Source organism: Mercenaria mercenaria, chromosome 10, assembly GCF_021730395.1.
Source record: "Mercenaria mercenaria strain notata chromosome 10, MADL_Memer_1, whole genome shotgun sequence".
Taxonomy (NCBI): Eukaryota; Metazoa; Mollusca; class Bivalvia; order Venerida; family Veneridae; genus Mercenaria; species Mercenaria mercenaria.
This window is the reverse complement of record NC_069370.1, coordinates 21,889,027-21,912,059: the sequence shown is the minus strand read 5'-3', so window position 1 is coordinate 21,912,059 and position 23,033 is coordinate 21,889,027. Positions and strand designations below refer to the sequence as shown.

General features: G+C 33.8%; 2 protein-coding genes across 8 annotated transcripts in view; both read left to right on the top strand.

The window, feature by feature from the left end:
• The window catches only part of LOC123559674 (uncharacterized), a 134,682-nt gene that overhangs the window by 33,289 nt on the left and 78,360 nt on the right, over positions 1–23,033 (top strand). The window lies entirely within an intron of this gene.
• Positions 11,328–23,033, top strand: part of LOC128546179 (uncharacterized) — an 81,542-nt gene continuing 69,836 nt past the window's right edge. For 6 of the 7 annotated variants that reach the window (XM_053552489.1, XM_053552488.1, XM_053552486.1 and 3 more), the window contains exon 1: positions 11,328–11,500. In XM_053552489.1, the coding sequence (XP_053408464.1) occupies positions 11,428–11,500 (73 nt within the window). In that variant the 5' untranslated portion in view covers positions 11,328–11,427. The remainder of the gene's footprint in view (positions 11,501–23,033) is intronic. The other variant, XM_053552487.1, reaches the window with a different exon arrangement.

The following is a 23,033-nucleotide window of genomic DNA, read 5'->3' as shown; positions in this document are numbered from 1 at the left end:
GTTAGAATCGAAATAATAAGTTCCCAAGTGTGATTTATCGTAGAATAACCCGAGTTTTTCGTTCTTATGCGAAACAATATATCACTCCGGCTTACGGCTTTCGTGATATATTTTTACACATAAGAACGAAAAACTCGGGTTATTCTACGATAAACCACGTTTGGGAACTTATTATTACTTAAATAAAAGCATTCAGCGATTCTTCTTATGAAACACTTGGTGTACACTAAAGAAAAGTTAGCGTTTTATTTACTTCGTGTATATTAAGCTGCTCAATGCTACAAATTGTATACATGTCGTGCCAGTATGTGCTACTGTCATTGCTAACTAGTTTAATCTTGGTAATAAAAATCAAACCGAAATCTGACCGAACTTTTATTATTTGTAATAAGTATTTCTCTAAAATATCAGACTTTCGACAGAAAAGTTTCGTTTCGACCATTGACAGAGTGAAGTAATGCCACTTCTTTAAAAAAAAAGACGCCCATTTATATGTCCTTAAACAGCATCAACAGCAGTATAAATGTTATCAAGGAGCACATATTCATGACCTCTGGTTTGGATGCATTCAGCAAACTTATCAACACGTTTCTAACCATTTTGACACTTGATTTGTGTTTCATCACCCTAATTTTGGCCTCTTTCTGTGTAAAAAGCGGATAAGGAAGTTAAAAGTTGTAAAATTTCTATATAAGATGATGGGGGACTTTGCAAATTCGGAAATCACAACTACTTCACACTTGTGATACAATAAATACAATGAAAGTAATTAAATGAATCTTCAAATACAATGATGTCGGCCTATTCTGTGCACGTAATTATCTAATAATAAATCGTTCAGTTTTTATAATTTCGTACAATAATGAATATGAAAAGTGCATGCAGTTCTGCTGATTCATATTTCATTTTTACAAAAGTAAACAAGTTAATTTCAGTGAATCCTGTTGTCATGTCTGTGCAAAATTGCTGAGATCGACTCTCATTTGTCAGAATAATTTGTATATCTGATATATTGATAACGTAACACATAAGCACAGATAGTGCTTGACTCCCTTTTAATGATGTCATTGCTATAATTACTGTTGAACTGCTGTAAATAATAGGCTTTGGATCATTTATGGACAATTTGGGTTAATTACAGTGATAGCTGGATCCCAGCATCACACATTTTGTCATATACAATAGTTAAAGGGAACCAGATATTTAATAAAGCAAGTACTCGTTGTAAAATACTATGTATAAATTTGGACCAATCAGAACACGTTCTATAAATAGCACTAATCAAAGCTCACGTCTGCTAATAGGTAGATGGATGATAGAGAGCTCATTCGGTATCCGGCGGTAGAAGAAGACACATCGAGGATTCAACTAATAATTTATCCCAATACCTTGATAAGGAAGTTATTGCAACTACACTGTCAGTGCGGATAAATTATTAAAAAGAAGACGTTTGAATTTCGTAGACTAAAGAAGAGTTGCAGAATTTCAACCAGGTTGTGAGCTATAGGGCTAGCGCATAGGAGTTTTACCGTAAGGGTATTTGGATGCTATAGACAATAGCATATACATGTATAGGCTGAGCATCGCGAAGCTGAGACAGAGATCCAGAGTTCGGTAATCTACGGAGATAGTAAGAGAGTTCCAGCTTATAGACGGTTCAGCGTTACTGGCGAAGTACAGCCAAGGCACTGGGGATATACCTATATGGTAGTTGAATGCTAAATGTGATAGCAAGTAGGCGCTAAGCATCCTGGAGTCAGGGCAATCATATAGAGTTGCAACTTCAATTAAGAGGACAGAGGCCGGGCATCTATGCGATAGGACTTGTATGTTGTTGATTCAAAGACATTGTCTGACGGAAACGTCAATAAAAAAACCAGTCAAACATAGTCTCCAGCCTATGATAGTTTGAGCTAATTATTATTAATTGAAGATTGTTATTTTGAAACATTTAGTGATTTGCCTGATCCCTGAAATTATATAGCTCATTATCGAAGTCATTTACGAATCATTGGTACACGAATCATTTAGGCAAGGTAGTCAGAGGAAACTTCTATATATATATGAGATATTTGGTCTCACCAGCTATACATCTTAACAAAGGACATTCTATTTCATTTGTCAGCTAGTATAAGACATAGTCACCTTAGGGATAGGACCCATTTCATTGTTCAAGATACTAAAGGCGTAGGCACTTTCCTGGGTCATATAACTGGTATCCTGACATCTATGAATCCTGAAGCAGTGACAGTTTTTGCCTTTCCAAAAATATAGCAAAAGTATTACATCCCGACCTATCTAACTTACATTTAAAGACCTATGACAAAAATGATCTAAAACGTCACTATCAACTTTGAAAAGGGAAAAATCGAGAAGGGAAACACAGACAATACATAAGTTAAAATGACGGATGCCATTTTGGATTTTGAGGGGAAGTGAATGAATTATTTCCCGATAAACTTCAATGAAATTTACCATTGCTGAATCAGGCATTAAATTTATTTTATTTCATGTTTATCATAGGATCATATCCATAGCTTTCACACAAATAATTTCTTATTTTATGGTAATTTATCATTACCAGATACGGATAATCTTGACGCAAGTTGCAATATTCTGAAGATGAGATTTTACACAGAGCGAAGGGATCTTAACACACAAATATGAATTACTGCCGACTAAATATGCTCAATGCTTTGAATGGAATGGTTAACATAGTTCATAAGTTATGTCTTAAGTTCACTTTTAAGTTTGAATTTCACTTAGGAATGCCATAAGTTACAACGTAAACCGTTTCACAAAGGTAACTTATGCATGTCCTAAATAGTGGTTATTTAAGATATAACTTTCTTAAGACTTGTCTTAACAACAGCAGGATAATATTTATATGCAAAATCTAACTTTTCAGCGTTGAATGACTACATATGCACGTCTAAGGAGTGCGGCATCTAAAATATCTTTAAAGCTGTTGTATTATTCATTTTCAAACAAGCTGTTAGCTACTCTACCATTATAACACTTGATTAACCACAAAGAACAACAAATATCATTGTTTTGAAGTGCAGTGTATTATAAGTTATAACCCTTTGTCCTACTGTTCAATTCAATCAATCCGTAGCAGCGTTTTTGGCTAATTTCTTCAATTCAAATTATGTTTAACCCAAAAGTGACCTTTATATTTTTCTGTATTGAATATTATAGGGATTTTAATGATATTTATTTCTGAGGAAAATCCGCCGAAAGTTGTACTTGTTTTTCAAATATTTACACATTTTTACAGGAACATATTGCTTTTATGCAGACTAAATTATCCTGAATGGTTTTAAGAATTCGGAAACAAAGTCTTCATGACTAAAGTGTCCACTTTAAAATATTTTTATAATTTCCTCCGATTTATAGGATATACCTTCAAAATTTAGTTCTCATTCTCAGGGTTATTGAGAAATCGTGAAGTTTAAATCGTATAATGGTGAATTCATGAAGTAAATCGTGAAATATTGATTTTTAACATGTCACCGGTCTTTTGTAGTAACTTCAAGTACGAATTTTTATAAAACTTTCTTACTTACTCGATGCGATTCAAATACTCTTTTCAATAATTGTAAGAAAAGTATTACTTGATATGAGATATTCACTGGAGTTTAAGACCTATTTTTTACATGTATATCTATTATGTGCAGTACATGTTATAAACAAGTTTCATGCGCATTGACAACAGAAAAGTGCAATTTATCTAAAACATTTTTTTCTAGGTGCGGTTTATGATATTTGTTAATAGAAAATACATAAATTTTCCGTAGATTCGTCTGTTTTTTTACAGGAGATAAATCCTGAGGCTTCTGGTATTCAAATTTTGTATAATTATGTCCCTTCTCTTGCCTAGTAAATTTAAGAGAAATGATTAAATAAAATAAAAAAGGGAATCTATGCAGTAGCAAGACTTACTTTCCACACACGCTATTTATTATGCCCCTCTCCCCCGACCCACTTGGTAGAAGCGCAGGTGTAATATTTTGCACGTGTCAGTCACGTCGGCCCGTCCGTCTGTCTGTCTGTCGGAGAACGAATTATAACTAAAGAACCTATTGACCCAGAACATTCAAACTTGGTAGCTTGATTGGGCTTTTAAAGTAGATGACCCCTATCGTATTTTTATCAATATGTCAAAGTTCAAGGTCACAGAAGCCTGAGCCTTGAAAACGGTTTCCGAACCACTTGACCCAGAACAAACACTTGGTAGCATGATTGGGCTTATAAAGTAGATGATATTGTTTTGTGGGTAATAGGTCAAAGTCACAGGGATCTGAACATTGGAAACTATTTCTACATGATAACCTTGAGAACCTATTGACCAAGAGCATTCAAACTTTGGCTTTTTAAGCAGATGACCTCTATTACTTTTTGGGTCAGTAGGTCAAATTCCATGGTCACAGGAACCTGAACATCGAAAGCTATTTCTGCTTAATCACTTGAAAACCACTTAACCTAGAATTTTCAAATTTGGTAGCATGATTGGACCACTATCATATTGGAGTCAGTAAGTCAAAGGTAAAGATCACAGGGACATGAACCTTAAAAAGGCTTCTGCTCAATAAACTAAGAACCACTTGACACCTTTCTATCAAATTTAATAGCACAATTGGACTGGATGATCCCTAATGTTTTTGAAGTTGGCATGTCAAAGTTCAAAGTCATAGTGACCATTGGGCTGAAAATGGGACAATCCATCATGGGGGACATACGTGTTTTAAAAACACTCTTGTTTCAGTTAAAGGCTGAGTGGTTTTAATGAAGTAGTAATACTTTGTTACCAAGCTGTATCCGCATCTAAGTGATAAAAAGTTGTGGTAGACTAATAACTTTATACGATAGCGAACTCAAACTCGATTCTTCTCGATCCATAGAGAAAAAAACAGATGTGTGATGTTTTTTAAATTTCAGAGCAAGTATTGTCAAGAGCGAGTATCGTTAACGGTTTAGTGAAGTATAACTAGGAACGTAAACATATCACTGAGATTGTTGTTGCGAATTTGTCTCCTTGATGTAAAAGTTATTGACATGGTCTTTGTAGTGACATGATGAGGCTTGCTCATCATTGATAAAAGTTTATTATCAGTTCTCTCCGAATACCCTTTGTAGAGAGGCTATTTCATACTGTGTGCGTGTACGTGTAGAGTTTTATTAATAATCGTCTACGGTATAAAAATTCAGAACCTACACGTTTCACACAGTTATGTTGAGTATGTTCAATATATTCTTCTTAAAAATGTAAGATTTAAATGTAGCGCGCAACTCGACGAAAGATATCGAATATATTTCAGCAGACATCTTATTATTGTTATTATCATTATCTAGATAATTTTCTACATATACAGACAAATGTACAAGTATGAAATTATACTGCTATACAGAAAATAACCGTTCGCCATATCTAATTTTATCCTAAGCTGCGGGCAGATTTCACCTTAAGTTAGGACTTGTCTTTGAGCATTGTCAAAACAAGTTTCGTTAAACAGCTTTCTACACAGTGTTTTCCTAACGTATGTAACAAGTTCAAGTTTTGTCATAAGAATGTTTCGTAGGACTGGCCCCTTTACGGGAATGTATATATCTGTAGTTCCTTCTAAACCTTAGAGGTGCTTATCAAAATCATAGGAAAATATTGGTAATGTGTACAGAACCTACAAAATCAGCACTAGTTCTTTAGCCAAAAATTGACCAAGCAGTCAACTAATGAAGTAAACAAGTTACTATTACGTGTATTCGACAGAGAAAAAAATACTTTTTTTTTCAATTTACAGTACATATGTATATAACGAAAGAGTAGTTATATACGTCACGTGCACCTGCAGCCTGGATCAGGTTTACATCGATTTTTCAGCACTTTGAACTCCGGAATGCATAGGTACAGTTTACATTCAACAAAAAAGTGTGGACGAAATTACAAATTTCGTCGTTTTAACGTATTTATTCAAAGCCTATGCAGCATATGTATTGAGAAAAATCAGTATCGAGTTATCAGTTTATTTGATAGTTTGTATTGTATCAAATTAGATTCTTAGGTGTAGTTTACGAAACAAAAGAAAAGACAGAAACACTTCAAATGACTTTAAATTAAAAAATACGAATCATTAAAAATGTTTTATTGCCAGAATAAGCAGGAACCCATAAACTTATGTATTTTCAATTCATATAATATATTCTACTCATTAACATTCTGCTAAACATAATACATAGGGAAGAATACAACAGAAGATACAATTCAATAACTTTTTGTAGAACTGCAGATTATCAATATTAATTAATTTTATAACAGACTGTCTCATGCTTAGAGAGAGAGAGAGAGAGAGAGAGAGAGAGAGAGAGAGAAAGCATTCTCTTTCCTGTTTTATTAACGTAATTGACAACATAAAATGTGTTTGTCTCTTTTAGCATTGAATGTACCGCTGAACGCAAAATTTAATTAAGCAATTTTTTGTGTTGTAGAAGTCGTGTAATTTATGCAAGTAAAATTGTAAAGAAACATTACATCAAAACTTAGACTATTTGATTCGAATGAAACATAGACATATAATTTAACTAAAATGATTAAATATACTGAACACGATACCGTATGTTCACGCGTTTATATATCGTCTTCATGTGATGCTACAACAACAACATAGAGCTCATGTTAATTATTCTTCAAAGGAAGTGAAAATAAAGCGTATTTGGGTTCATAAATCCTTAATATGTGTCATTAAAATAGCCGCCAAGCAGGTGCTTGTATTGTCAAACATGAACTTAACTGTTAAAATTTTCTCACAAAACACTTACCTAGATACAAAAGCTTGTTAATATGTGGTGATATGACCTCTGCTTACTATCACTTGCCGAATTCGTTTAGGATTTAGGCTTTTTATAAAGTGCACTGGAAAATCATACCAAATTTTCCTACCTTCCTCAACGAGATTTTGTTTAGATTTGATCAAGTGTTTTTTCCTTTCAAGTTTGATTTTGATGGTTCGCCATACATTTTCTATAATGTTTATATGAGGTCTCTGTGAAGGCCAAGACATACAGGTTATACTATTTTTATTTTTCAACTGAGAGTTCATCTTTGATGTATGCTCCGGGGCATTATCCTCCTGAAATAAATAGTCTCCTTGTAAGAAATTTTTGGCAATAACCGGCCACAAGTTGCTGTCTAGACACTCTATGTATTTTTGTGAGTCTATATTTCCCTCAATAGCTTCCAAAGTTCCAACACCATTATAAGTTAGACATTCCCAAAACATAGCAGACACACATCCACCTCCACGTTAACCGAGACACTCTGGATGCCAGATTTCATCTGCCTTTCTCCAAACGCTTATTCTCTTTTAACTGTCAAGTTTAACCTGTGTTTCGTCACTAAAGATCACATTGTTCCAGTTTCCAATGTAATTTCTGTTTAAACCACGAACACACCTTTTCCGGTTAGTAGTATTGATGGTTAGTGTCTTTCGTACCTTCCTTCTTGTATACTCATGAAACTTTAATCGACCAGCTCTAGATGATATTGGCTTAGGCAATGTCTCATTTACTAGTCCAGTCAGTTCTGCTAAAAGAGCCCTCCTGTTTTTTAGCCAATCTCACAATCTGGTGGTCACCCCTTCCACCTGCTGCCAGAGGCCTTCCACTTCGACGTGCGATTTCTACACTTTCTCTTGCGCTATACCTCTTCAGAAACCCCCCCCCCCCCCCCCCCACACACACACCCTCCCAACACTCACACACACACACACACACACACACGCGCACACACACACACGCGCGCGCACACACACACACACGCAAAATTGACTTATTTCTAACATTTCTGCAATTTTTCTTTGAACACGTCCATCATTTACCAAAGATATAACAATCTCTTTTTGTTCAGGTGTCAACTCTTTCCTTTTGACAGCCATTCAGTTTCAGACGATATTTGTTTACATTAAAGAGCTATTTCCTGTTTTAATTAGTCCAAAGAAAACAAATGAACTTATATATTTTTTTTTTTGGTTGGGTTTAACGTCGCACCGACACAATTTTAGGTCATATGGCGACTTTCCAGCTTTGATGGTGGAGGAAGACCCCAGGTGCCCCTCCGTGCATTATTTCATCACGAGCGGGCACCCGGGTAGAACCACCGACCTTCCGTAAGCCAGCTGGATGGCTTCCTCACATGAAGAATTCAACGCCCTGAGTGAGGCTCGAACCCACATCGATGAGGGGCAAGTGATTTGAAGGCAGCGACCTTAACCACTCGGCCACGGAGCCCCCCAAATGAACTTATATATATAATAAAGAGAATAATTCACAATCAAAACGTTTGCCAAAAAGAAAAATAGCTCGATATATTGACCACCAAAGATCAGTCAGTGGTCAGCTCCTTTTGTTGGCGGCCATTTTGATGACTCACTTATGGCCATTAACTGTATTCTACAAAAAAATGAAATATGATATATCATTGGAAATATATATTCATTGAGAGAAAGAAAACGCTTGCACCTAAGGTTTATATAAAAAGTTGCTTTAAATAAACGCATATATTACACTTTTGCACATTTTACATTTAAAATAGAAGGGGGAAATGATCGCATTTTAATAACGTTTTGCACCTAGCGAATCTTATTTTTTTGTATTTTTATTATTAAGAAAAATGTGTTCATGCCCTTTGTATTTCTAATTAGAAAATCTGACCGTTGTCGATTATCGGCACGAGGAATATTCTTCAGAGTGGCTCTGTAATTGAGAGAGACGACAGAGGTTGATTGATGGCTTTATATCACAATGGTCTTCTGCTATACATACTTCAGATCTTGCGGGGACATTTACATCATTTAAAAAATACATACTTTCGCTCCACTTTTCTCTGTAAGACTTAACACTGGAATATTTGAAATGATTCCCTATAATAATAATAATAATAATAATAATAATGATAATAATAATTTTATTTGTGCACTAGATGTCAATACAAATTACATAGCATAATAAATTATCACAGTATTTCACAGATATCACAGTTGTAATATTAAAGTCATCTATCATATAATATTGATTGTAATTTATCACAGGATGCTATTCTTGTTTCGGATATATAGTTACTGAAACATAAAATGTAAAAGATATCGATATCACCTCTACTAGGCTCTAGATAGTTGTAATACTTGTTCCAGTATTTATAATTTCAAATAGAAGATAGTGCACTGGATTGCCCATCCTGTCACATTTAGATCTTAAGTGACTAATTACTCTTCTTAGAACTGTCACATGATGGTATAAAAGTGATAATGTAATCATAAGATAATGATCTTACGTTGTCATATTACATATTATAGAGTGGTAGATACATTCCATTTTAAAACGGTATTCCTTTTTTGAGTACAAAGGTGTTAACACGTCATGATCTTATGAGTGACGTTAAAGATTTAGGTGTATGTGTCATAAGCATATTATATAGGTCTTACAAAATCAATGACACCATGATACAAACATATGCAGAAACTAAGAGTCTAATAACTTTCTACACGAATTGACATGATAACACAAATACTAAACACTAATTTCATAAAAATACCATAAAAGTGTTAAAACAAAACCAGTTAAAAAATATATATAAAGATTTCTCATCTCTTTCCGTTTCTATTAATAGATGTTTCTTTAAAAGTTTCTTATAAGTAGCCTTGGACTTTGCTGATTTTATGTCAGCTGGTAACTTATTCCAGTCCTTAATTGCATTGTAATAAAAAGAATTTGATGTAAACCCATCGACTTGTGGCGTATAAAAATTTAAATGTGATCTGCTCCCGTAAGAATGGATATCACTGCATTTTGTAAAGTGTTCATGCATGTAACTGGGAGACTTGTTATGGAAAATCTTATAGACATGATTCAGTCTCAGTTGTCTACACCTGAATTCAATATTCAAAAAACCAAGATCTTTAAAATCTGCGACGCAAAGAGATGTTCTACAATAGTAATTGTGAATAAAACGAATTACTTTGTTTTGAGCCACTTGTAGTTTACTCTTCAGCTTTTTAGTAAGATCACAGTACCACGAGGTTGATGCATAATCTAGATGGCATTGTATCGAAGAATTACAAAGAGTTTTTCTGAGATATTGTTTTAAAAAACTTTGTTGACGATATAAAAATTTAATCCTATTATTCACTTTTTTGACAATATTTTCTACAATGGATGTGCCGGACAAGTCTGCATCTAAAAACGAACCTAGGTACTTAACTGAAGTTTGAGACTTGATCTCGTGACCATTACATTTAATGCTAAAGTTTGGGACTTTACTGAGTTTTCGTTTGGATCCAGAAAGAATACATTCCGTTTTCCCAAGATGCAAAGAAAGTTTATTGTCAATCAACCATTTGCTACAGTTTTCTAATTCTTTGCCGAGGACGTGACTGATATAAAAAGGATCTTTGTGAGAAAACAAAATGGCGCTATCATCTGCGTAAAGAATTAGTTTTCAAAAAGAACTTATGCTTATTTTCATATCATTAACATAGGGTAAAAACAGTAAAGGCCCAAGAATACTACCCTGAGGAACACCGCAAACAACCGAGCTGAAATCAGACTGTGCTCCATTCACATGAAGGACTGAGTTCTGCCAGACAAATAAGAGCGGAACCACTCCACCGACTCCACGCCCATCTCCCGAAGCTTCCGATATCATGGTCCACTGTGTCGAAAGCTTTCTGCAGGTCCAGCATTATCATACCCGCAAACAGGCCCTTAGAAGTCTGCTCACGGATATGATCTGTAAAATGGATGAGACAGGAGTCGGTAGAGTAGCTCCCCCTGAATCCACTCTGATATTCATACAAAATATTGTTCTTAACAAAAAAGGCTTCTAACTGGTTGTATACTGCGCGCTCAAGAATTTTAGAAACGATGGACAAAATACTGACCGGTCTATAGTTACATACTTCTGATCTATCGTTCTTTTTGAAAAGAGGTTTAACTTTGGCACTTTTCATGTCCTGGCTTAGGACTATACCAATATAGTCCTAACCTATAAGCGGATTATTTTGGAGTACCTTACTGGGGCATTGCCTTTGGTGTGCTAACTGCCGCAAGTGTAAACGATTTTATTCAGACTTCACAAGGTCACATTAACCAACCATGTGCCACTATGTATCATTTATTATAAACTTAAAAGTCTGACCTCTAACTAATGTTTAATCAATATATCAGGAAAGAAAATAGTTTCAACAATAATCAAGGAAGTTTTAAATATTAGTAAATAAATGATATATTTATAACAGTCTTCAGCGAATTCGGAAGTCTCACTTAAGAAACAATTAAATTTGTCATTAACGTTAGACGAGAAGTACTGAAAATAACATCATGGCCATATTTGTTTGGAAGATTTACTAAATAACTTAAAATGATTTGAATATTGGAATGGCTCAGAATACTAGTTTCTTTTTCGGAACTTTTCTCATTGTTTTATCAATATCGATTTTGTTTGGAAAAGGTATGTATAGTCTGATTTTGACGTTTGAGAGTTCTATTTATAGACTTGGAAATCAGCATAATTTGCTTTGCTTTATTTAAATTAGAACGGCTTATTGTTATAACTAGTCAGAATGACGTAGTGATTACGTGGTGACCTGTCACACATGCGACTGCGGTTCAATACTCTGGCGAGTCGTTTTTTCTTTTCAGTGAAAATATTTTAGTTGTAATCATGTTCATTTCATTATTTAATGTAATTTTGCAATCATTATTTTTCATCATTATTGTCATGAACAATAAAATTTCACTTGAATGCAAAATAGTTTTCATAATGCTTTGTAAGCGGTATCTGTAATTTCGCTAGCAGTGTCAGTGGATTCCTGGAAACAGACTCCACGGTAGATTTTATCTAGCCAAGTATTAGATTATAAGATTCTTTCACTGGTTATAGGTGCAGATGGGAATTTCCGGCCTCGAGGGTAACTGTTTAGGCGGTAACGAGGTTCCTACCGAGTTACCGCCTACACAGTTACCCGAGAGCCGGATATTCCCATCTGCACCTATATCCAGTGACAGAATCTTTTTTTTGCATACCGATATCAAGATATAATAATAAAAATAAAATCAGTCGAACTGCTCTCTTTTTAGAACTATTTCTTATAGCAGCGTATTTAAACAAAGCGCGGGAAATCAACGTCCGTAAACAGGAAAGACGTCATGACGTTTCAAAGACAAATAACAATGTTTAGTCCGGTTTTGTTTTATCAGTTGCAGCGTAACGTTATGAATTTTTGATAAAATAACGTGTTTTGAATCGAGAAATATACTATCAGGAACAAAGAGGAACTGTCAAGGTATTGGATTCTTATTCCGTTTTTCGAAATAAAATATAAATAACTACATAAATCTTCTACATATATGTAGTTCGTAATACGTCATTTAAAGCACGGGAGTCATCTTTCACCCCGGGGTGTAAGATGGATTTTTCCAGCGCCGGCAAAAATACCGGAAATCCCCGTCTGGTATGCAAGAAACAATTATAACATTCCATTTGCACATGTATATACGGAAGCATACATATCTTTCGTGGCCACTATTTTTTTTGTTTTGTTTTTTCTTACTTATATTTCGTTGCCACGAATTAGCAAAAAATGTTGTTTTTTTTGTTTTTCTTAGTTATATTTCGTGGCCCGAATTAAGAAATCTTTTTTTTTTCTTAGTTATATATTTCGTGACCACGAATTAAGAAACTGTTTTATGTTTTATCTTAGTTATATCTCGTGGCCACGAGATAAATTAAAATAAATAAAAAAATCCGATCTCCCCTCCATGCTTCCGTATGTATACAACACATTGATTGTGTATTCTATAAAATATTTTAAACTTATTAGAAGAAACATATCAAAATACGCAACAGACCTTATTACTTTACTCCATCTACGAGGATTATATGAATTTATACAACGCTATGTTAAAGAGAATAAAAAACTAAAATAATTGCGACTCTGTCGAATATCGAAGTCCGTCCGCTTAGCTCAATAGGGAGTGCGCAGATCTATGGACTGCTTGGTTGTGAGTTCGATACCCGATAGACGTATGTTCTCCTTGACGATTTGATAAAAGATATAATTCAAATTCAAGTGGGGAAGTTGGGAGTTACTTGCGGAGAACAGGTTTGTACTGGTGCTGTATCCAGGAACACTGGTTAGGTTAACTGTCCGCCATTACATGGCATTCTGTTTAAAAACGGCGTTAAACACAAAAAGAGCAAAGAAAAACTGGCGGATATCGAACCCACACTCAAAAAATAAAAAACATTACAAAACTTATACTTACAAGTACTGTCTCTGCTGTTAAGGCACATCTTTGAGTTGCTAAAAAAATCATATTGAAATACTCACTTTAACTCGTGAGTAAATCAATTATTCACTTATCCCTTGTTACTATAACTACAAATACAACAAAAAAAACAGAATAGGATACAGGCAATTGTATTTGACACCATTTCGATTTACAAAACAATTGAATAGTTTATTTCAATGTATTCTGTATCTTTTCCGGGAGCCAGGGAATCTTTGATTTACCTGAAAAATACTAAAACACTGTAAAGCAACAGCAAGAAAAAGACACCATAAGGTGCCTATGTTAACAGAGTAGGGAATAAATTTTGCATTCATAATTTTAACATGTCCGAAGCATTGCGGAATGATACTAATATCACTAGGGTAAAGATTACATTTTACTTGGACTTTATCATATACTCCCTGTGTAAAATCTCAAACTTTAAACTAAAATCAAAATATTAAATCCATAAAATATTTCAATAAAACTTCAAAAAGTTGTAGTTCGTAGCATCGTCTGTAGAATGTCCATCCAAAAATCTAATTTGATTTTTGAAATAATGTGATATTTATTTCTAAAGTCACTATATGTTCATTGACAAAATGCTTCGTTTTACCCAAGTGGAAACTGGCAGGTAATTGAAAATGCAACTCTCTGATTGGTCAGTTAGAAACCCTGATGTCATGATAAGTTGTGAATACTATTGTACAATAACGGGCGGGTGGCTGGGATAAATTGTTGTAAGTAAGAAATAACTTTCTGGTGTCAAATTCTTGCCTCAAGTAACTAGAACACTTGTAATGCAAGTTTTAAATACTATACACTGACGCTTAATCACGAAAAAATCGTGCAAAGCAAGATAAAAAATGCATAAACAAAATTATGGTAAAGACTTTGAGAAAGCATGAACTGGAATATAGTAACGATGGGAATCGTGAATAATTTTATTTATACTTGTTATGATTAAATACTTCCACTAATGATATTTCTACTTGACGTAACGTCAAATGTTGTGACCCACACAGGTAACGTCAAAACGACGTTAACATTAAGTAAAGATATGCAAAAAAAGAAAAGTTATAAGATTTCGGACACGACATTTATTTGTTTTATATGAAGGTAACTTATTTAATATGTGGCAAATCTATATTAAACTATTTTTTTAAAATACATATTTACTGCAACGTACCGAGTATTAAGAAAAATAATGTAAGTAGAAATTATCTTAAATGTTGATGATTGTTTTTTTTTAGTTTTCATAAATAATGATATTAAGGTGAACAAGGTGTAATGAGGAGGATTTTCAAAAACAAATTGCATCCTCGATAACATACGTAAATAACAGCAAAAGCTGATCTTCATCCGATGTACAATTATTGAAAAGGTCAAATGCACACCTTTTACGCAAATGACGTCGAAATTTCACGTTTTAGTCTAATCAGAAATAGTTGTGACGTTGCCGTTTTCATGGCGATTAATTTAGTTTCGGGGCGTTCATTTTATTCAAAAAGTATTCCATTTCCATTTCTATATAATATGCCAGTCGAAACCTATACGGTGATGTAATTTTCAAATATATACTCCCACTATTCGCCGAAGGAATGCTTACTTTATGCAAAAATCATGCCAAAATCTTTCTATGAAATTATTATTTTCGTGCGGAATGACAAAGCAGGGTGCAAAAACTAGTCCATAGATTTTTTATTAAAAACTAATATTATCTTATAAATTTATTTTACTGTAAAATGAGCTAACAAAATAGGGGGTCACCGACTTCGTTTTCGCAGTATTGTCATAATTTTTTCCCTACCCGTCCCCCACACCACTTTCTCTTGCCTTTTTTCTTACATAAGAAAATCATTTGATAAATCAATGAAATACACTTCTACCAGATAATTGTTAGCCCACAGCGACATTGACTGCACACGAGTTTGTTAAGTCATAAGTTTGAGTCTAACACTTTCCGATTAATTAAGTTGTAGCCCTAAATCTTAGCATGTGTTGTTCCAAAATCTGAACACTACGGAACTGACGTTTCTTCTAAATATTGGGAGCATGCTTTTACTGGTCCATAGATATTTTTAAAAAATTACACAATTATTTTAAAGGCATTCTCAGCAAAATAACGACAAAAAGTCCTTGACTACCGACTTCGTTTTTGAACTACGAAGTCGCAAAAAAAATGATAAAGTCTCAAATGGCACTATGAGCGGCGTTTGACGTTGCGAATTTTCCCGCTTTTTTCTGTCGTTACGCAAACGTCTTACCGTATTATAAAAACGACGTATGCTGTTTGCAAATAGATATTTAGCCATTCCGTTTTTAAAAATCTAATACTTTCATTCTTGTATTTACAAATCATTACATTTCATAGTTGTCTTTATCACGTGAATATATGTGGTAATTTTCAAGTTACCTACTTCGAAGATTGTACAATTTTAAGACAAACTACAAATAAGCAAGTGTATACATGTACATATACAAATATTGAGTCGGAAATAATCCGAATTTTCATTGTATTCCGCGGTATAAAAAAAGAAAGCCGTATATTATTTTTCGCATGAAATGTTAGGACATATTTCAAGAAGATGTATTATTAAGTATAATTTAAGGTGCAACTGGCGGTTGCAAAGAGAACGTTACAATATGAAATTATTTCTTTTTATGTGCCCCCACCCCCATCCACGTTATGTTTGGGTGGGGCAATTAGCGTTGCCCTCGCTCGCCGGTCCGTCTGTCCGTCTATCTTAAACATGATAAAGACATGAAACTATTTAGGAATAATATGCAGCATGTGAAGTTGTAAATATTCGGGGTTGAGCGACCGCCAAATACTTGCTCAGTTTGCTATAATTTATCTGTTGGAACTACTGCATCTGAACAAACTCAGACAGCTGTATAGAAAGATACAACCAGTCAGACTAAAGTTTTCGTTTTTGAACATCGGACGTACCCGCTTTTGTTACTTGTTGACATATTGTCAGTAACAAATGTTGAGCAAGGTAATACCGATAGGGAACAGTTAAATTGTCAGTATATCATTACTACCTACAATACAAAATAGAAAACAAACATCAAAATGTTTTTCATAACTTTTCATGTTTAGTATGACAATGCGCTTGATAACTGCTATGGTTGTATGTAATACAGCAATGATAAGAATGATTAATAAAATTTATACACATCAGCAACGTTGCGAGGGGAAATATGGCTTGTAACTCATGCTATACACATAACTGATCAACATGAGCTTTTAGAAATACTACATTGTTGATAAAAATTTATAGAAATGCATTTCTCGCGGATATTCAGACACGTTTATTGCCTTAAAAACATAGTAATATTCTGAATAAAATAACAAATATTTTATGCAAGTACATATTTATCTAAGCTCCATATTCATTTAGCTTATGTTCATCTAAAATGTTCCAGTGAGTTTATGTGCATCTAAATGTTCCAGTGAGTATCTCAAAAATAATCCAGTGAATTTGTATTACTCTAAAATATTCCAGTGCGTTTACATGCATTTAAAATGTTTATATGAATCTTAATGTTTCACTGAGTTTATACTGTAAAATCTGGTAAATAAGCGTATACGCTTATAATAATTTTAGTGACACTTTTATGCGCCTATTTTTGATATGCGCTTATAATTAAGCCAAAACTATGCGCTTATATTTGATATGCGCTTATAGACAAGCCGTGTGCGCCTATTTTTGATATATTAAGAATATTGACTGTGCTTACCTTGGTTGAGAAAACGGAAGTAAAACATGGTAATGGACGTGCGCAGTGAAGTACCTCCCTTTATTGCATACATTATTAAGACATAATGAAAACATAATGAATACATAGTTAGCAAATAATGTTCAAACTCTCGACCATTCAATAATTGTTCAACACCAAGATTTACAATACAATACAATACAATAATTTTATTTAGCTTTAAACAATGTTACAATGTTTCTAGCTACAAAGTCGAAGAGAACACAAAGAGAACATGGAATTTCCAAAACAAAGTATAAATTACATATATTCATTGATAATCATATTCAGTTATTTCAAAGAAATATCTGATAAATGACATCTATAAAAATGAGGTTTAGCTTAATATCTAAAAGGATTAGCTAAGACTTTACACTGAACGTTATATGAAAACACAGGTTTTTTTTTTTTTTTCATGAGTACTGGAGATTTTACAACTTTTATTATTATCTTCCGCGCTTAAGGTTTGCAAAGTAGATAAATTTCGCAACATTATATATTGTTTTATTTGAGGTAGTAGATATGATACTTTCAAACTTTTTTATAGTTGGCCAATGGCAAAAATAGGGTTCGAAAAATTTTCCTCTTATATCCCGGTAATAAGGGCAAACTAACAGAAAGTGATACTCGTTTTCAATTTGGTTCATGTTACAAAATCTACAGAGCCTTGCCTCCCTATCTATATTTTCATATCTACCAGTTTCTATGAACAGATTATGCGAAGACGTTCTAAATCTGGCTAAAGCTATTCTGTATTTTGGTTCCGAGATCACTTTTAAATATTTTTCTAATTCGAAATCATACTTAAAAATTGCATAGGACTGAAGACGTCTTGAATTATTTATATCACTATACCACGTTTGCATGTAAGTATCATAAATTCTTTTTTTAATAGCGTCAAATGGTATATCAATATGAGACTGATAATCCCAAACATAACTAAATCCATGGTCATCAAGAATGCGTTTTATTTGGTACGCCCAATTATTTCCATTGTAAGCCTATTGTTTTCAGCATCTTGCTTTAACATTTTAAATGTCTGTTTAACAAGAGAGTCATCATTTTGTGATAGCATTTTTAAACCAATATTTGAGCATGTTGACTTTTCGAATAACTGATAATGGGACTCGACCCGTCTCGCCGTAAAGTGCAGTTATGTTTGTTGACCTCTTTACCCCCAGAATGTACCGAATAAATTTTGTGTGCAGTTTCTCAATATCTGGAGCGTTATGATAACCCCAGATTTCTGAGCAAAAATTAAGAATAGAGCTAACTAATGTGTCGAAAAGTTTGAATTTCTGCATTACAGAGAATTCAGCATTTCTAAATAAACGAAACAAATTAAACAAAGCAAAAGATGCGTGTTGAGATATAACTTTCTGACTTCTAAACCAATTACCATTTTTAAATAATGTCATTCCTAAGTATTTAAAGCTCTCCACAACTTCAATTTGTGTACCATTAATATAAAAATTGAAATTCGTGTGCCTTCCTTTTTCAAATATCATAACTTTCGTTTTCGAAGTATTTATTTTCAAACCCCATACATTACAGTAACGTACAACATCATTTAACATTGATTGTAAAGTTTCGGGGGATTTAGCAAAAAGGACTTGATCATCTGCATAAAGATTAAGAAATAGTTTCATTTCGCCTATTGTAAAAATATTATCTAGGTCTGAATTAATATTCTGTATTAGGTCGTTCACGAACAGCATAAAGAGTAACGGCGAACTCGGATCCCCCTGTTTCAAGCCGATATCACAATTGAAAAATTCTGAACATTTGCCTTTATAACGTACGCAAGATTTGACAGTACTGTACATGGACTTAATTGCGCGGACTAATTTGGAGCTAACGTTTGCTGAGATAAGTTTTTGCCAAAGAAATGACCTATCAATTTTATCAAAACACTGTTGGTAATCGATGAAAATGCAATAAAGTTTATGCCCCGAATTCAGCACTTTTGAGATTACCGAGTATAATATGAAAATGCAGTCACTAATTGATTTCCCCTTTTGAAATCCGAACTGATTATCAGAAATTTTATCATATTTTTTTGACCATAAAGTTAATCTATTTAACAGTAATTGTGAATATACCTTTGCCATTGTATTAATTAGTGTAATCCCTCTATAATTTTTTGCTTCATTGATATTACCCTTTTTGAAAACTGGTGCAATAATTCCCTCTCCCCATGATAGTGGATAGTCTCCCGTATCAAATAATCTGTTATACAGTTTAAGCAAAAAAGGGGAAAATAATATTAAATGACGTTTTTAACATTTCGCTTATGATATTGTCACTACCTGGCGATTTATTATTATTTTGAGAGAAGATGGCGGTACGTAATTCATTTTCAGAGAAAAAAATGTCTAATTCATCATCTTGATTTTCTGCAAAAATATCTCTTTCATTTTCATCTGTAAGCGTTTCTCCAAATAATGTTTTAAAATGCATATGTAAATCGTTTAATGATAGTGATTCCGAACTTTCAGATTGTTTTTTCATTTTTTTATTAATATTTTTCCAGAATTTCCTGGGGTTCTTATCGGCTAAATTTTCCAGTCGCTTACCTTCATTAATTTTGTATTTTCTTTTTGCAATTTTCTTTACTTTATTATACCGTGTTCGCGCATGTATAAAGTTGCATCTAGAAATTTCAGTTTTATTAAGTGTAAAATTGTTCCGTGTACTATTAAAAACTTTCTTTTCATTATAACACCTATCGTCGAACCATTTACATTCTTTTTTTAAAGGATCTGTTTTTTTCGATTTACTTTCTTGGCCAAAAATATCAAAAGCTACCTCTAACAAAATCGAGGAAAAATTGCTGACTATAGTGTCTACCGGTTCCGTATTTACTATTTCAGACAGATGTGAAATTATATCATTTTTACTCGAGAGCCTGTCAATGAAATCACTAACTTTAGAACTATCCCATACGATCTTATGAGTAAAAGTTTCGGGTTCTGCAGATGTTTTTGGAGCACTTCCATATTTTCTCCGAAGACTAAAGACTAACGGCGCGTGATCTGAAAATTCATTAAAGGTCAGTACATCAAAATTATGGAGAGTACTAAAATCCTCAAAGTTTAAAAGTAAATAATCTATTGTACTCTGACCTCGATATGAACAGTATGTGTAATTACCTATGTCACGGTCACGTGAGACTCGACCGTTAGCTATTAGGATACCTGTTGCCATGCATAAATCTAGTAATCGCCGTCCGTACATGTCGATCACGTGATCTTTATTGGCGCGTTCTGAAATTTGAACTCTATTAACAAACGGCAGGTTTTCATCTAAGTACTTATCAAATTCAAAATAATCTGTAACAGAAGCAGTTCGGCTGTTAAAATCGCCAGTTATGTAAATCTTGCCTAACTCATTATATTTCAAAATATCACTTTCGAGACTATCAAACAAATCAAATTCATCCTCTTTTACTACATTTGAGTTCATAGGTGGTACATAAATATGACAATATATAAACATCTTCCTCAAACAAAAATAGTTCGCGGCTTAATCTTATCCAAATAGAACCGTACTGATTTTTTTCACATACATGAACAATATTTTCTTAAACTGTTTTTATAATAAAAAGATATTCCACCACTATATCTTCCTCTCCTGGCATTATTAGATTTATTTCCAGGAATCTGAGTACAAGAAAAACCGTCTATATCATAAATAATCTGGTCAGTTTTTGAAATCCATGTTTCGTTCAAGAAAACAAGGTCATACTCGGATAAAAATGAAAGAAAGTCACTGTCAACAATATTCCTTTTAAGGCCATTAACGTTCCAGAATAAAACCTTTAACGTTTGCTCTTCACGACCTTCCTATGTTTCAGGTTCTGGTTTGTACTCCTCGTTGTTAATGAATAATTTTTTGCCAATGAATTTTACAGATTTTCCGTTTTTAATTGCCTCATCCATTGCTGGTACAGTGGTTTTCGTGCATCACGTATGGTCCTCGGGAGATGTGCTCCTACTCCGCGTCCTGCCGCCTTCAAGTCGTCTGCCAAGTCGAACGAAACAGTCCTAACGCGTTCTCCGCTGATGACTAAACTGAAATCTCGCGAGAATGGGGCGATTTTTTGAGCCAGTCCGTTTCCCCAGCCGCTGAACTTTCTCGAATGTAAAGGAGTCTGCATCCTCAATTTTCAAATACTCTTTGCACATGTCTTTGACTAATGCTTCGCAATTTTCCGGTGCGCTCCCTTCCGGAATTCCGTAGAATAATAGATTGTTTTTAAGTGACTGTAACTCTAGATTAGTCATCTGATCTTCTAGTCTAGATTGCTGTTCATATAAATCTGATGACTTATTTTGAAAGCTTTTAAAGCTTGCTTTAAGGTTTTTAATTTCATTTTTTGTATCCTTCATTTCGTTTTTAATAGAGTCACTGTCTTTGGCTACAAATTCACAAAACTTCTCCGTTTCAGAAATCCTAGACTGGATACTTTTCATTTTTGTTTCCATGTCAGACATTTTTAAACTAATGGAATTAACAGTTTTTTCAATTTTCTCTACTGAGTGCAGCTTTTCTTTTATGGATTTAACATCTTCTATCAACTCAGAGACCCATGGCGGTGGTGCCGGCGCCGGCGGCAGTCCTACCGTCGTTAGATTAGGTGGAGGTGAGCTAGGTATGTAAGGTTGCTGTAACATTCCAAATGGAGGCTGTTGATATGCCATTGTAACTGTACGCCAGTCAAAAAAAGGATTACTTACAGTTTGTGTATATAGAGTATCACTATTCACTCCACTATTATGTCGACTTTTCTTTGTCCTACTCTTATCCTCATGTGTTTGAGTGTGTAATCCGCCATGCGAAAAGTCCGTGCACACTAAGCCATTGTCCTCTAACAAAGGTGACGACGCTTCTCGTTTATTTTTTGCTTTTTTATCCAATGTTTCTTCTTTCTTTCCAACATTTTTGTTATCCGGCATTAGAAAAGATAGTTTACCAACACATAGTCCTATTTGTTATCGAATAAATCTTCTTTAAAATACTTATTTTTGAAATTTTTACGAGCCGATAAAAACCATGTTCTCAATGTGTTCAGTCACGTGATCCAATTAAGATAATTAAGCCAAAACTATGCGCTTATATTTGATATGCGCTTATAGACAAGCCGTGTGCGCCTATTTTTGATATATTAAGAATATTGACTGTGCTTACCTTGGTTGAGAAAACGGAAGTAAAACATGGTAATGGACGTGCGCAGTGAAGTACCTCCCTTTATTGCATACATTATTAAGACATAATGAAAACATAATGAATACATAGTTAGCAAATAATGTTCAAACTCTCGACCATTCAATAATTGTTCAACACCAAGATTATAGTATTTTATTCATATTTTTTCACAGATTTACAAAAGAATGACAAACTGTTATGACAACGCAAACAACTTATCTGTTATTCAAACTTTTACTTTCATTTACTGAAAACATTTTCTATTCAAAAAGCATGCTTATCGTAAACAATTATCGTTTTATCACACAATAGACGTTAACATCTTTTAACACCTATTGGCTATTCAAGAGGTAAGAACATTTGTCGGCTGTATTTATGGTAAACAATTATCACGGTATAATAGCGTTAATTACGTCTTTTTGCTGCATCTGTTGTTTGTTTACCAGTAATAGGATATGCGCCTACTTTCGAGACAAAATTATTGTAAGGGCATGACATGCGCTTATTATCCCATACGGAATAACGGTAAGGCCGTATGCGCTTACTTTTGATATGCGCTTATATTCGAATATGCGCTTATTTACCAGATTCTACAGTATTGATCTAAAATATTCAAGTGAGTTTACATGCATCTTAAATGCTCCAGTGAGTCTATATACATGTACATTTAAAATGTTCTAGTTAATTTATATGCACTTGAAATATTGAAATATTCCAGTCTAAATGTTTCATTGTGT